The 12,545-nt window shown below is 41.6% G+C and overlaps 1 protein-coding gene across 6 annotated transcripts in view; it reads left to right on the forward strand.

The window, feature by feature from the left end:
- The first annotated feature begins 261 nt into the window (after positions 1-261).
- Positions 262-12,545, forward strand: part of LOC119500095 (probable phospholipid-transporting ATPase IH) — a 44,969-nt gene continuing 32,685 nt past the window's right edge. For all 6 annotated transcript variants that reach the window (XM_037789541.1, XM_037789542.1, XM_037789543.1 and 3 more), the window contains exon 1: positions 262-751. In XM_037789541.1, the coding sequence (XP_037645469.1) occupies positions 713-751 (39 nt within the window). In that variant the 5' untranslated portion in view covers positions 262-712. The remainder of the gene's footprint in view (positions 752-12,545) is intronic.

Consider the following 12,545-nt stretch of genomic DNA (forward strand, 5'->3'; position numbering starts at 1 on the left):
TGCACCTTTTTATGATTTTATGATATGTTGTGTTTTTATTCCTGTTATTTCTTGATGTTAATGTAAAGAACTTTGGGTACCTTTTGGTTGGTTGATTGAAACCACAATAACTAAGATTTTTTTTGATAATGTTCTGGCTTTGATTGCATGATTTTAATTGATGCATGTGGATGTAATTATTTCTCACAGTGCAGATATATACTCTACAGAAGAGGTATAGAGGAGTAGCCCCCAGTGCGCCTGCGCAGCGTAGTCATCTGACGGTGTGAGCGCTGTGTGTTGCCGCTACACCGAGTAGAGAGGGCCACCGCTGCAACACAGAGCGGGACACACAGACAGACAGCCTCCATGAGGGACCGTCTGCTGCAAGAATAAAAACTGTTACGAGGAATAACCAGGGGAAGACTACACACAGAGGTTTTTGGAGGGTTTGCATGCGGGTGAAATTCTGCTCCTGAAATGTAGCCAGCAGCAGCAGCAGCAGCAGCGCGAGTGCGGCTCGTTGTAATCGCTCGGTAGCCGCTGCATGGCTCTTCACGGGGATGCCATGAAAATCAGAAGAGCCGACTGAGAGACCGCTGCTCCTCCTCGCTATCACAGACACGGTGGCGGCGGTGAGCGATGATGGATACCGGTGGAAAGATCCACGTTAGGTAGCGGTTACGCAGACCCGAGGAGAGCTGAACGTCTCTGTCACAGTTTAGTCTCAAGGATGGATTTCACCCAGCTCCGGAACATCATCAGCAGATACGTAAGGGCCCCCTCGTCTGTCAACACTGTCACAACTGTAGCTCTGTGTCTGCAAGTGCATGTTACATTTATGTTTCTCTACCATATACAGCATGTGTTGGGAATGAACTTGCACACCACTGTCTTTGATGATGGACACTTTGCTCATCTGCAATGGTAAACATTTCACCCCAGGCTGCTCTGGGCAGGCCATTCATTGGCTGTGGGGGCTTTACAATGTTTTTTTTTGTGCAGCTGAATGGAGAATGTGCCAGTGGGTACAGATGCAGTGATGGCTGGTGAATGTGCAGAATAGAAATGAACTTGGCTGGCCCAGTTAAATTGCTTTGGTGAGCTACAATATGCATGCACACACACTATGAACCATCTCATGGCTTTCTCAGTTTCCCCTGGTCTTCTGCAGAGGTAATAAATCCCAATCGGGACTTGTTGGGACTCTGCAACACTGATTTTTTTTACACTTGCTTGTGCTCACCTCCAGCCTGATAAGAGTGATGCACGTTGTGCAGGTTAAACTAGAGGGGCTTTAAAGTTGTCACTCTCAGTAGAAAACACTTTTTAAAGAGGACCTATTATGCTAATTTTCAGGTGCATATTTGTATTTTAGAGTTCTACTAGAACCTGTTTACATGCTTTGATGGCCAAAAAACACTTTATTTTTCTCATACCGGCTGTGCTGCAGCACTTCTTTTCATCCTCTGTCTGTAACGCTCTGTCTGAACCCCGCCCCCCCCTCTAAAAAAGCCCAGTCTGCTCTGATTGGTCCGCTGGCCCACTCTGTTGTGATTGGTCAACCGAACCAAACTCTTCTGACTCCGCTCTAACTAGTTTTGTTTGAGGGTGTGCCAGACTAGCTGCTACAGGCAGGTAATTTGCAAATGTGTTACTTGGTGACATCACCACGTTGCGGAAGAAAATGTGGGACTTCAAGCGAGGTATTTCAGGCAGTTCAGGAGCTTCTGTGGAGGAGAGTAACTCCCTTTGGAGTGGACTTTGGGCTTTTTAACTTTGCAGACTTTTTACATGCACAAAAAACTACATAACACAGTAAAGGAAAGGGGAAAAGCACAATAGGTCTTTAATAGAGAGTCCAGCAAGGCCTCGTCATTATTTGCAATTAGCAGGAAATGTTCCCGTAATAATAAAGTAAACGATGGTGAGCTTGGTAACCACATTACTGGTTGGTCTGGTCTGAACAGGCCAGCCGGTGCCATCATCAGCAGTGTCTGCTTATCAGCCAGAGCAGGAAGCAGCTGGTTGGTGGGCGGCTGAATTAGAGAATAAAGTGTCTAGTGGGAACCAACTCTGACAGGTCTGGTGATGTTCATCAGACTGGACACCTCTGGAGTATCGTCACATCTGCTACATACAGTCTGCTGCGACCCTTTCACCTGACCTTAAAACTGGCTCAGGTGCTGTGAAGATAACTATCAGTCCAAGTGCGTGTGTGTGTGTGTGTGTGTGTGTGTGTGTGTGTGTGTGTGTGTGTGTGTGTGTGTGTGTGTGTGTGTGTGTGTGTGTGTGTGTGTGTGTGTGTGTGTGTGTGTGTGCGCTTATTTATGTATGTTCGTCAGGCTTGAGTGTGTGTGTGTGGTGACAGTGTGTAGGGACTGACGGATGCTCCATCAGGGCTATAATATCAGGGGAAATCAGATCCACGGGTGAGGCGGAGGGCAGGAGGGAGGGATGGGTCAATGAACACGCCCCTCATCTCTCCTCCCCCCTCTCCCTTTGCTTCCTCACTCTTATGAAGCAGACAAGGAATCAATCATTAATTCAATTATCCAGATATTGATGCAGAATCGGAGGGATGGTAGATGTATATCTGCTCCTCCTATTACTTGCGTATCACCCTCTATTAACCCTGCCATATTCTGAACAGCTGCTCCCTTAATGAGGCTACATAGAAGAACAAACATTACATCATGCAAGGTGATTAACGTGTGATAAGCAAGGCGCCCGGCCCGAGCCTTTTCTCTGGACAGAGAGAGAGCAATAAACTCCCATCAAGGTCACTGCCCAAATAGCCAGCCTCCCTTACTTTCACAGTTTTGTGATTAAAAGAATAATAAATGCTGAATTAGTAAAGCTTCTTCAGCCATGAAAGGATCTGATTTAGTCCACTTTACTCCTCTGGGCAAGTTTATTAGTCTTTTACTTCATACGTTGTTCCCATATTATCACCCTGTCATTGACTTGTTACTTGTCCTTGATGTATTTTTTGTGTGAGGGAAAAGTTTTTCATTTATGTCACACTCTTCTATGCTTGGTTTTAAATTGGTTTCATTGACATTGCATTGTATTTTTAAAGTACAACATATTAGACTTTGTTGGGGATATAATGATAAAGTCCTGGACTTGTTTCCATTGTTGTCCGTGGTGTTTACATGGTCGAACAAACATTGTGAAGATTAGGGCTGTGTATTGGAAAGAATCTGGCGATATGATACGTATCATGATACAGTGGTTACAATTCAATATATGCAAGGCGGTATATTGTGATTTTTTTTTAAATCTGATTTTAAGAAAAATGTCATATTATAAATAATACACCACCATATGCATGAAATCTGAGTAAAAAAGATGACTTTTTTAGGCAGTCAGAACTGTGGGATCTGTATTTACATTTATCACAGTCCCTGTAACATCCAACACCATAGTACTACTTTGAGAGGACACATACACTGAGAGGGCGCATCTCTTTGCAAATGAAATAAAGTATTGACTGAGTTAATCTTTGCATGTTAACTATGAATTAAAAAGTGTTTTTGAGAACCGATGCAGTATTGCAAAACATAATATCCAACTCAGTCTCACGGCTGTTGATGAAATAGTCACCAAACTGAATCTATTTGATTTGTGTACATAGACACAAATTTCCCTTTTTTTCGTGACGTGTTTTCCTACGAATGTCCAGCAACATGAGACGGGGGTGTCAATTTCCTCACCTGTCTTTTCAAAATAAAACTACTTAGTTCGGTTTAGGAATAAATGACTTGGTTAGATTTAGGCAACAAAACTACTTAGTTAAGTTTAGGAAAATATTGGAAGTAACTTAAGTATGGATGTTACGTGACGAAAACAACTTAGTTAGCTTTAGGCAAAGGTCACAGGTTTGATACCGCTGTGTGATGTGCTGTAAGTACGGAAGTTACGGGACAAATAAATCAACTCTGATTTGTGGTTTCACACGGGACACAAACAGCGGTCTCCTGGGCAGAAGTCCGCTGTTTCTTGACCGACCAATCCACCCCGACGTCCTCCCTACGTGTCATTTGCCGCTCTCCATTTTTGCCGGTTCACAATTATGTGGATTACATATAAATTGATTTCTTGCTGACCATCACGGAAAAAAAGTGAAATTCTTGTCCATGTACACGAAACAATACATTCAATTTTGTGACTATTTCACAAACTGCTGTGTGACTGGGCTGTAATATCGTGATACTCTATATTTTCAATATTTTCTTACACCCCTACGTTCAATATTTGACATTGAAAAATAGGAACTAAAAACAAGTGATAAATTTTTTAAGGAAGCAGACATGTTAAAAATTCTTGACATCAAACACAGAAGGGCCGTACATTGTTCAGGATACTCTGTTTCAAAACAAATTTTGTTTGTTATTATTGATTATGTTTTGTCTGATTCCTAAAACCTTCAACGTGACCAATGGTGCATCAGCTGACACTGTGAAGTGTAAACTGTGCTACTTTATTAGTAAATGCAGACAGTCATTCAGATCTATCCAGTACAGCACTTAATAATGAGAAGGAAATGTCATTTTCTGAAGGCAGTGCATTCTGTCCTGCTTAAAAGCCTGTTTTCTGACTCAAGAAAAATTGCTGGTGAATTGAGCCTGTACAGTTCAGTGAATAGTTTTTGTGAAGAGGAATATGGTGTCATGGTGTTTTGCAGTGTGTGAAGTTTAAATGGGATATTTTGTTGCTCTGTTGGCATAAAAGAACGGCTAAGCATACATGCAATAAGATATACATTATAATAGGAGTGTGTGTGTGTATTATATGTGTCTCCACTCCACTTCTCTTTGGTGCCTTTTTGTCGTCTGGTAATAATAATAGCGATGGCGAGTGGCGCAAAGCATGAGAACTGCATGAGGTCATGGTCTGGATAAGAAGGATGCCTGTGGTCATATTAAAGATACCTTATAGGGGCTTCAATATGTTCTCCTATTTTTAAAGTTTACCTTTCCACTTTCACAAAACAGCCTCTTGTGATAACGGCATTTTGATTTATATCCGCCACTGCTTTCTCCTGTCCTCAGCTTGTCCCTCCCTCTATCCTCACCATCTTTACATCTTATCTATGAATATATGACTGTTATTCTTGCAGAGACCTCTCACAACCTCAGCAGATAAAAGAGAAAGGCCAGCCACGTCTCTCTTTGATCAAATGGGCACCAGCAGAGTCCCGGAGTGCTGAAGGGCTTTAGAAAGGTTTTCTAGCAACTTTACAGCTCTTTGAGTCCCCTGGCTGGTGTTGAAAGGCAGAACTCAACCTGCTAGATTACTGTTCGCTACATTAGCTGCTGCAAACAGTTAAGGGCAGTCTATTCCTGGCCACCGCCGCCGCCGCCGCCCCCTCAGAGATAGGGCCCTGGCGGAGAGGCCGAGGCTGTAGGTGACAAAAACACGCAGGATTTGTGTTTGAGCAAAGCTTTGCCCGCTGGCCCCGTGTGTATATCAGAGAAAACAGCCATGCATCGGTGTGCCGGCTCATAAGAATTATTTTGTGTCCCGCAGCGTGCCTTGTACATAGAGGTTTCATTATAACACACAGTTTCAAGCCTGTGTTAGCTTGTTGTCGGTGTTAAAAAGCATATAAAATGAGGGTTTTCTTTATAGGTTTCAGATTACGGTGGCGGGAGAAAAGGAGAGAAGAGAGAGAGGGAGGGGAGAGGAGAAGTAGCACAGCTGGATTAAAGACTTATGTAACAGTTGGATCACAGCAAGTCAAGTGGGAGAGGAAGCTGAGGCAACAACAGAATACAAATGTTGTCATTTTATAGTAATCTTCTCATATTTATCCTTTGATTTTGCAGGTATATTTGCGTCATCAATGTCCGTGGTTGAGACAGTATGTGCAGGCTGAAGGTCACTATTTTTTTTTCAAATTTTCGAACCAAAATACTGGCACGTGTGTTTTCTGTCTGCACCCGTATAGCAATTTCTCCAAAATATTATTGTCTAATAATAAATCATTATAACAGCGAATGGCACTTCCTTTCCCCGTGAGCTACGTCCCCTTTCCTTACTTCATTAGTTTCGTCCTCACTGCTGCTTTTGATGTTTACTCTTTCATCCTGCTTTGTTCCAAAAAAAGGATTGTCCACAGAGAATACGGTCTGAGAAGTCCTAGTTGAACCAAATGAAAGCACTAGGAAGATCTCGAGAATATTGTCTGGAACAGTAACACTTCACATTTTTCTTAAAGCTTTATAATCTCTTGTTAAACCCAGTTAAATTAATGAGAAAATCCCACATATTTGATGTTCAGTCTATACTTAATGATGCCTCTGTGTGGTCCTTTGCGTTATGAACCTGGAGACATAGCGTAGCTGTCTGTTGATGCATACTGTGTTGCTATGGTGATTAATGGCAAATGAGTAGAGTGCATGTTGAACAGGTAGCCTCCTTCGTTTTCAGCTGATCAAGGTCCCAAGGCTCCTTTTATCTTTGCTCAATGTTATGGCAAACTTCACAGCTTCTATTAAGAATGTTGAAATAATTTAATATTTGTACCCTAAATGTCCCCAGGAGAGATTGTCTTGGCAGCTGTGCTACTTTCTCTCATTTGAATGTAGTGTAAAAGAAACGCTGTCTGTTAGATCCATAAAACTTGGCTCACACCATTGGGTTGCACCAGCTATTCATAAATTAGGTAAAACCCCACTCAAACTAGTTGAAAACTAGCGATTTATTCAATTGAAATGCACCAATAAATCTTAAAAATAAAATAAAAAATGTCATCAATATCAAACAAATCAAGAGCATTAATATAGCAGCAAACAACTATTAGCTATGTAAAGATTTACAGTAGAGGAGTAATGTCTACCTGAGCAGAGAATGAAGTCTCTCTCTCTCTCCCTCTGTGTTGTAATCAGAGCTTCTCTGTGCTTTGTTTACATCAGCGGGCCGAACGTGCATGCTTTTAGTGCATGTTAGCACATGTGAGCGTGCCCCACTGGCTAGCTGACAGCTGCCGCTCTGCACTGCTCTCATATGGTGGATACAGCTGATAACTAGGCTTGCCGTTGTAGTCGGTGTTACCGGTGTTACCGGTGTTACCGGTGTTACCGGTGTTGTACAGCGTTGCACGGCGTTGCACGGCGTTGCACGGCATTGCACGGTGTTCGGGCATACATTGATTATAGCGTCAGTTATCACGGAAGCGTAGCGCCCACCCTCCGATTCCCCCCCAGGTAAACACTGTTAGCTCTGTCAGCACTTTAGCCGGTGTTTGTACTGTTAGTGCTGTTAGCACCATTAATTGCGAGCCGCTGACTGGCTGCCGCCATGTTGAGAGCCATTTAGAGGCAATAGATATGCTCCCAATCCTGTATTTAGCACCTTTAAGAAATGTCTCAGATAGTTAAGACTTAAGTAATGTGTAAATGAAAAGCAAATTGTTGTGATATGAACTGCAATTCACTGTAGCATCACAAGCTGTAACATAATTGCCGATAACAGTTTTAAGGGGGGCTAACGATATATGTTAAATTTAACTGCCAATACTTTGTGAATTTAGGTGTTATGTCACTTTATTTTGTATGTGCATTAATGGAGAAATGTGTTTCAGAGTTGGTAGTATTTATGCATGTTTTAAACTGAGTGGGCAACCCGATTATGCTAGCCATTTGGATAGATGGATGTACTTTATTGATCCCAAATTGGGAAATTCTTGTGTTACAGCAGCAGGTTAACCAGGCAATGTACAGGAACAGTAAATGATTACTTGTTTTACGGATGCCTCTCTCATTCAGCAGCCTTGCTATGTCTGTATAACGTTACACTACGTTGTCCCTCATTCTGTCGTCTACCGCTTTTTTCTTTCTTACCGCATCATCAGTTACACTGCACATGTGTTACACCAAGAGGTCTTAATGTTCTGGCTGATCGGAATCCGTAAAAAAAAATCCTGAATCCGGATCATGATTCAGATCACCACCAAAATCTAACGGATTGTTCATTGTGCCACACCCCACCCCTCCAAAACATTTCAATCAAATTCATCGCAAACTTTTGGAGTAATCTTGCTAACAGACAAACAAACAAACAAACAAACAAACGCCGGTGAAAACATAACCTCCTTCATCAAGGAGGTAATCAATGAACAATCCATTTACAAAACCGATGATGAACACGAGTAAAAACAGACTGTTGTTTCCTCAAACCTGCCAAATTTATTTTTCTTTGTTCTCAGTTGTCCTTGCAAGTTTTTGTATTTTTCGCCATAATAAGTCTGACAGTGGCCCCGAATATTATAGTCCTCGAGCACTGAAAGGTGCTGTGAACGCAGCAAGCACACTGGCTTCTCATTTACCTCTGTGAAGAAATAGGAACCGGTCCATTGTTCTTGGAAAACCAGACACACTGTGTCCACTTTTCTCCTTTCCCCCCCTTGGACAAATAGGGATAGCTGTGCATTTTATTGAAAAATTGCAATTAACGACATAACTGCAATTTTCACACTTTTTGAAGTCATCCAGTGGGCCGGATTGGACCTTTTGGCGGGCCAGTTCTGGCCCTCGGGGCTTATGTTTGACACCCCAGCTTTAAATGCTCTCAAGGAGAAACACTTTTTTTTTTACAATTATTATTTAATATATTCCCGTAACACTGACTGTTAAATTTATACTCTATGGGCTAAAAAGCTACCACATCCTGATGTTTCTACATCCTCTGTCCAGTTAACATAAGTAGTTCATTAAGGAAGAGCTCAATCAGAGAAATTTGATCTGTGACTTAATGAGGGATACCTGCTCAACATGCCGTGTGCTTCTGCAGCTGCAGCGTGGTGGGACAGTGGAGGAGGGATGAGACACGACCATTTAATCAGGCCAGTTAATGGTGTATACCTTTTATTACACCTCTGCGGTAGAAAGAAGCTGCATCATGGGGATAGATCATGGCACTGCCAGGGTCAGGGGTTGCTTTCCCACAATGAAAATATGCACATCCATTTAATCCAGTGGAAAAAGTCTGAACTAGAGAGGCTGTCTGGGCTTTTAAAGCAGCATTTTAAACCTTTAATATAGCAGACCTGCTTCTGTTCTCTCATGTTGTATCCGGAGTTCAAACAGTTGAAAACCATCTCCCCAAGAGGGTTGCACCACTACACACATGAAAGGAGAAGTTGCAGTGGTGAGATTTTTGCTGTTATCAAATCCATCTTGTCATAGTTGATGATTGATGGTGATGTAAGAGCAGCCTCTGTGCTAGGAGGCTGTTCCAGTGTTGTTAATAAAGACAAAGCCTCCATGTCCTGCAACCAACCAGCCAGCCACTTTGTCTGATGGAGCAGTGGAGTGAAGAGGGAACAGTGGACCGGGGGTTGATACGGATCAGTGAGGATTAATGATCAGATAACTGCAAACCACAATGCAATCTCTCTGTGTCTTTCTCCGTCCCTCTCCCACAGTCACACTGACAGGGTGTGACACACACACTTGCCAGGAGGTGGAGGGAACAAAAGGGAGGAAACAGTGCAGATAGAAATATGACGGGACGAATCGGAGAATTGTGGATTTAGGAGGAAAACGTTTGAATAGAAGTAGAAGTGAAACGTAGTGGATATGCTGTATCATAATCATGATTTTAACAAGGATCAGTGATGAATGATAAGTTGGTTTATCAATTAATGGATCGATAATTGATTAATCATTGCAGTCATTTATCAGACAATTATGCCAAAAACTGTCAACTGTTTACTTTAGGCATGTTTATATATTGAATTTGCACCTTACTGTTAGTCTGTCTATATTTATGACACTTACCGTGAACCTGTTTACATTTCTGGCAGTTTCTACATTTTAAAAATTGGATTATTAATCAATTAAACCTGCAGTAGGCAGAATGATTTTGGCATCATTGGGCAAAAATTCCATAATAACCTTTCAGCATATTGTAATTCAAGTGTTCTGAGAGAAAACTAGACTTCTGCACCTCCTCATGGCTCTGTTTTCAGACTTTAAATAATCTATCCTGTGACGGGAGACTTTGGCCAATCACAGGTCATTTCAGAGAGAGAGAGTGTTCCTATTGGCTGTTCATTCAACGGAGGCAGCTGTCAATCACTCGTGAACTCCGATCAAACGGTCAAACTATGCAGCGCTGATCAAATATGAATCAATATTCTGATAAGCACTGCCTAGTTTGACCGTTTGATCGGAGTTCATGAGTGATTGACAGCTGCTCAGAGACGGCAAGGCTCCAGCTCGACTCTGATTGGTTGTTTTCCTCCGGTCTGTGAGATCTTGCAGATGCAATTAGGAGCACCGGAGGACACAGAGACACATGATTTTTTTTCAGATTACCTGTTTCATGCACTACTGTCAGGATATAGTGACCGTTTTATAAAAATAACTTTTTTTAATCATATTTGCTCCATTTCTACTTACTGCTTCTTTAATTAAAAAAAATAGCCAAGGGAGTTATTTTTGACACGGTTTTGTTTTGAAACCAACATGACACTCTCTATCCCTACGGCAGATTGTGAGTGTTTTTAACTGTTTGGTTTTTGCAGTTACACGAGTGCTACATCATTTGGTCAACATGTCAGCAATTACAGCTTCTATTTTTTGAACCTTCACTCTGTCATCATTTCATTCTTTTGTCCTCCTCAGTCTCCTGCTGCTCGCTCCACTTCAATCTGGCTGCTACTCTTTTTCCGCCTCACTTTCCATCCCACTGTATCTCTCTGGGTCATGTTGCCCCCCCTAATGTTTTGGAGGGGTCTCAAGTCGGCTGACACTGTTGGCTCCGTGTCTATTTTTATCCCACTGCCAAGCGCCTGTTGATGACAGGGGATAAGTTTAGATCTGTGACTCTGAGTTTTTGACAGCATCTTTTATTGCAGATTTCTTGTGATATTGTGTCCAAACTTCATGATTTTATACTAGTATTTCCATTTAAACTTTTGAAAACATATGGATTTTGAATCTACAAGGTTACCGAGGAGACGTGGTTTGTCTCTGAACAATAAAAGATTTGGTCATTGGCAGTGATGAGCTACAGCTCTGCCAAAATGTTGAGGACGTTTTAAGCAGTGAAGCGCTGCTATCGCTGAAGTGCTTGTTCCAGAACTTTTCGCTAATGGTCAACACTTCTGCTTTGAGCTGTGTCAGGCGGGCGGCTTTGCCAAAGGCTACGCTCACACTGCCCACTCAGGCCAAAGCTTCAGGACCCACGTAGGAAGCCAGATGGAAACAAACAGCTGAATGCCGTGGTCTCTAGACCCTTGTCTTTTCTTGGAGAGCTCTCTTTCCACGATAGCGTTTGATGAAGGACACCTTGGGAAAAAATATGTGCTGCGCTAAACTCCCAGAATGCACTCTGTTAGTCCCTGGGGAGCTACTTAGATGTAATATAGATGAGAGATGAACTGAGATGGAGGTTTGCGTGCACACGATCCAATGTGCTTCCATTATTTCGTATCAAGGCATCGGACTGTTGTAGTAAAACCAGCAGTGCTGTTTTTGGATCTGTGTAGAGGAGTAATGGAAGGACGGAGCAGACTGCAGAGAGGTCCTGCAGGAAGAGGTGAAAAGATAAATCCACACTTGTGTGACTCAGAGCCGATCCCACATACACACATCAACAAACATAGACTCATCGTTCAGTTGGGCCGGTCTGGTCTGTGTGAGGTTGTTTGTTAAAATAAGTCTTGTGTAACATTCTGTTTCTTGGCTGTTTAATCCAGGATTGTTAGGTAAGATTCTGCATAATTCACTCATTCTTAATTCATTTGAACTTTATTTGGTGTTTATTTAGGGTAGGGATGAACCGATCCGACTTTTTCAGTCCTGATACTGATACCGATACCGAGTACCGATCTGATACCAGTGTTTAATTGATAAGCTGTGTGCCTCACTGTGTGGAAGTGACTGGGATCATTCTGTTATGTGTAAGGCAACATCAGGCTTGACTTAAACATTGCTTTCTTAACTTTGTAAAACAAAATTTACAACACAAATAAATACATTGATATAAATTTATTGAATTGTTACTTATTATTAAATAATAAATTGTGCACCAGCAACTTGGTAAAAAAATCTTCAGAATTGACAAGAATTACAATTCAAGTGTAAACTGTTTTAATGCAGCAATAAATTGGTTAAAACGTAAACAGGAATTCAAATTCCAGTACATAATGTATATAGTATATACACATGAAACGAATAGATCGGCCCCATTGTCACCGTTATCCGATCCAGCTATTCCCTAGTTTAGGGCTACAACTTTCATCTCTAAAATAATCTGTTTTTATTTAATCATAGTGTATTTATCGCCACAAAAAAAATACATATCCATCTCAGTTTCCAATGGTGACATCTTCAAAGTGCTTGTTTTGTTTAACCAGCAGTCCAAAACCCAACGATATTCAATTGATATAAAATAGAGAAAAGCAGCAAATAATTTTATTATAGAAGCTTAAACTGGTGAATCTCTGTCATTTTTGCCTGATAAATGACTTAAATGATTAATTGTTTGTCAAACTACAGTTAGGGATGGGGTCAACCCAATATAGGTCATTTCATATCTCGATAATGATA

This window comes from Sebastes umbrosus, chromosome 13 (assembly GCF_015220745.1).
Source record: "Sebastes umbrosus isolate fSebUmb1 chromosome 13, fSebUmb1.pri, whole genome shotgun sequence".
Lineage (NCBI taxonomy): Eukaryota > Metazoa > Chordata > Actinopteri > Perciformes > Sebastidae > Sebastes > Sebastes umbrosus.